At 40.0% G+C, this 2,403-nt stretch overlaps 1 protein-coding gene across 1 annotated transcript; it reads right to left on the bottom strand.

Moving 5' to 3' along the window:
- rgs2 (regulator of G protein signaling 2) lies at nt 1-2,140 on the bottom strand. Its single transcript, XM_014989026.2, has 5 exons — nt 1,992-2,140; nt 1,817-1,903; nt 1,412-1,473; nt 1,026-1,192; nt 1-923 (listed from the first exon to the last, which is right to left on the bottom strand). The coding sequence occupies exons 1-5, from the start codon at nt 2,084-2,086 to the stop codon at nt 729-731; spliced, it is 606 nt and encodes a 201-aa protein (XP_014844512.2). The 5' UTR covers nt 2,087-2,140; the 3' UTR covers nt 1-728.
- Between the last annotated feature and the right edge of the window lie 263 nt (nt 2,141-2,403).

Here is a 2,403-nt window from a genome sequence, read left to right as displayed (position 1 = left end):
TTTTCAACATTGAGAAAATATTTTATTTCACAAGCAGGCCAGCTGCCCAAAGCTTAAATATACATGAAATTTGATATCTAGTGCATGATCGCAGTATTTACATTCTCACAGTTATTTGCAGTGAAAACATTATTAGTTGACATTATCGTACACATTAAACTCGCACACCTTATGTAAACAAGTGCAAATGCAACAGAGTAAAATAAAAAAATAGGGTTACAGAAAAGTGTAAAAGTCTTTTTTACATAGTCTTTCAGTGGATTTTGACTAAACATACATTCTTACAGCACTGTCGGTTTCATTGGAGCAGAGAAGCACAGTTCAGTGTTTTCATTTCTCAGCTCTGCAGCTCTACAATGTTATTCTGTTCTAAGTGTATCGTTGCATAAAACTTGAAATAGCCTAAAATTGTAATGGTGGATCAAAAAATAAATGTGGGTAATGACCCGGTGATGAAAATGTAACCTTACTTCCACCTTGTAAAAACACCCTGCACTTTTCCTGCAGCTTATTTATATCAACCTCACAGCTTCCTTGTTGAAATCCCGCAGCAGGACAGCCTAAAAATGACTTCACTTTGCATTTTCCACACTCGCCGCTGCTGTTTATGCTCGAAATTTGCATTCAGGTCTGTTATCCTGATGCAGCTCCTGGAATGAACATCATCTGCACTGAACTCACAGTCACAGCGGTAAACAAATGACTTCAGGAGTGGGTGTGTGGTTTGACTACCACTTTATGAGCTTGCTATTTCCACTGGCAACTGTACACAGTTCCTTGTAGAGGTCTGAGTGAATAAACCTAGGGTAGGAATTGTTTTCCATCAAGCTGTAGACTTTCTTCTGTGCAGCCTGGAAGCTCGTGGCAGTGGGTGCGCATAAGCATTGCTCAATAGCATTTCTTGTGTTGAAATCCAGATTTATCTGTGGCAAAGGAAAACAAAATATTAAACATTTGATATCCTCGAAACCACAAAGAAAATAATGTAAGGTTAAAGTATCTTCCGAAAGAGCAAATGTCCTTACCTCCTTTGGAGCTTCACTTTTAATGAACTCCTCATAGATGCTGTTGGCCTTGGATGTCAGCGCTTTTTGTGACGTGAGGGACTTGAAGTTCTCACAAGCCGTCCAAAACTCGATGTTCTCCTCACAGAACTCGGACTTCAGAAAGATATGGAAGGCAGTTTTCCCATCTGTGGGAGGAAGAAACGGAGCATGAGGATTGTGAGACGTTCCCCTGCGTCTTTCTCAGGCTCTTTGCCCATTAATGGAAGGTAAAGCGAGTGCAAAGCTATTACGAGCTTTGGTTTATTGAGGCCAATAAAATGCCTTTATTCAGCTCCCAGTTACAGTGTGACCTTTGAGATGCTTTTATGTAAGACTGCTGCCGCAGCGGGATGAATGATACTTACATTTATGGCCGAGTAGTTTGTCAAGTGACTGTGCCCATTGGTTCACGTCATCAACACTTGGCCTGAGGGGTAGAGAACATAGCTCTCGTAAGAGGTAATTATAGCTGAGACAACTGCCACTTTTGTAGGCCACTGTAAATTATTGCAATTGATTACCACGGCTAAAATGGTATTACAATCGACTGGCTAGCTGTTCACTAGACTTGACTACATAGCCTTACTTTCTTTTTGCAGTTTGTTCTGCTACACTGAACACTGTAATCTCTTTCACTTTGAGTATATTTAGTCATTCTGACTGTAGGCTGTATCACAATATAGTTAAGTGGATAAAAGTCCTCAAAAGTAAATTAATACAATGTATCAACCACATACATGTATGTGCATATATCCAAATTGCCATCCTACCTGTATGACTTATTTTTCTTTGGATGCAGAATCGACTTGGAAGAGTTTGTCCACAGAAACCTTATTCTGTTTCTCCAGTTCTTTCTCCTGTTAAAAAGCACAAAATACATTAATCACTTTTTATTTGAAGTAAAATTTCATTAAGGACATCAAAAGATCTTTGAATAAGACTTACTTTATCCCCCTGTTCTCTGCAGACAGGTCAGTGGGTTTCATGCAGTCAGGAAGAGCCATGTTTTGTGACGACATGCTGCGGAGGTTCTCTCTCATGGTTTAGTCTCGTCTCTTTCTCCCTCTTGGCTTGCGAGGCTGCTTTATACTTTTTGCTCTGGAAATCATGGGTGACGTGTCGGAGGGCGGTCCAACCAGACTCTGAATGGACTCTGCCTGTGACTTTGCCTGAGGCAGAAGAGAGGCTGTCCCTGCATAAACATTCCCTCCCTGAAAATGCTGCCGGTTTTCAAAATTAAGAGTGAGGTGAAATATATGGCAAACATTGTTTATATGTTTTATAAAGTTTACATGCACTCCTGCTAGCTCCTGTTTTCAGGTTGATTTTTTTTTTTTCATCTCAATGTATTTATTTT

This window comes from Poecilia mexicana, unplaced genomic scaffold (genome assembly GCF_051168715.1).
Source record: "Poecilia mexicana isolate PSO_F unplaced genomic scaffold, ASM5116871v1 scaffold_4, whole genome shotgun sequence".
NCBI lineage: Eukaryota > Metazoa > Chordata > Actinopteri > Cyprinodontiformes > Poeciliidae > Poecilia > Poecilia mexicana.
The sequence above is the reverse complement of the archived record's forward strand: the minus strand, read 5'-3'. Positions and strand labels throughout refer to the sequence as shown.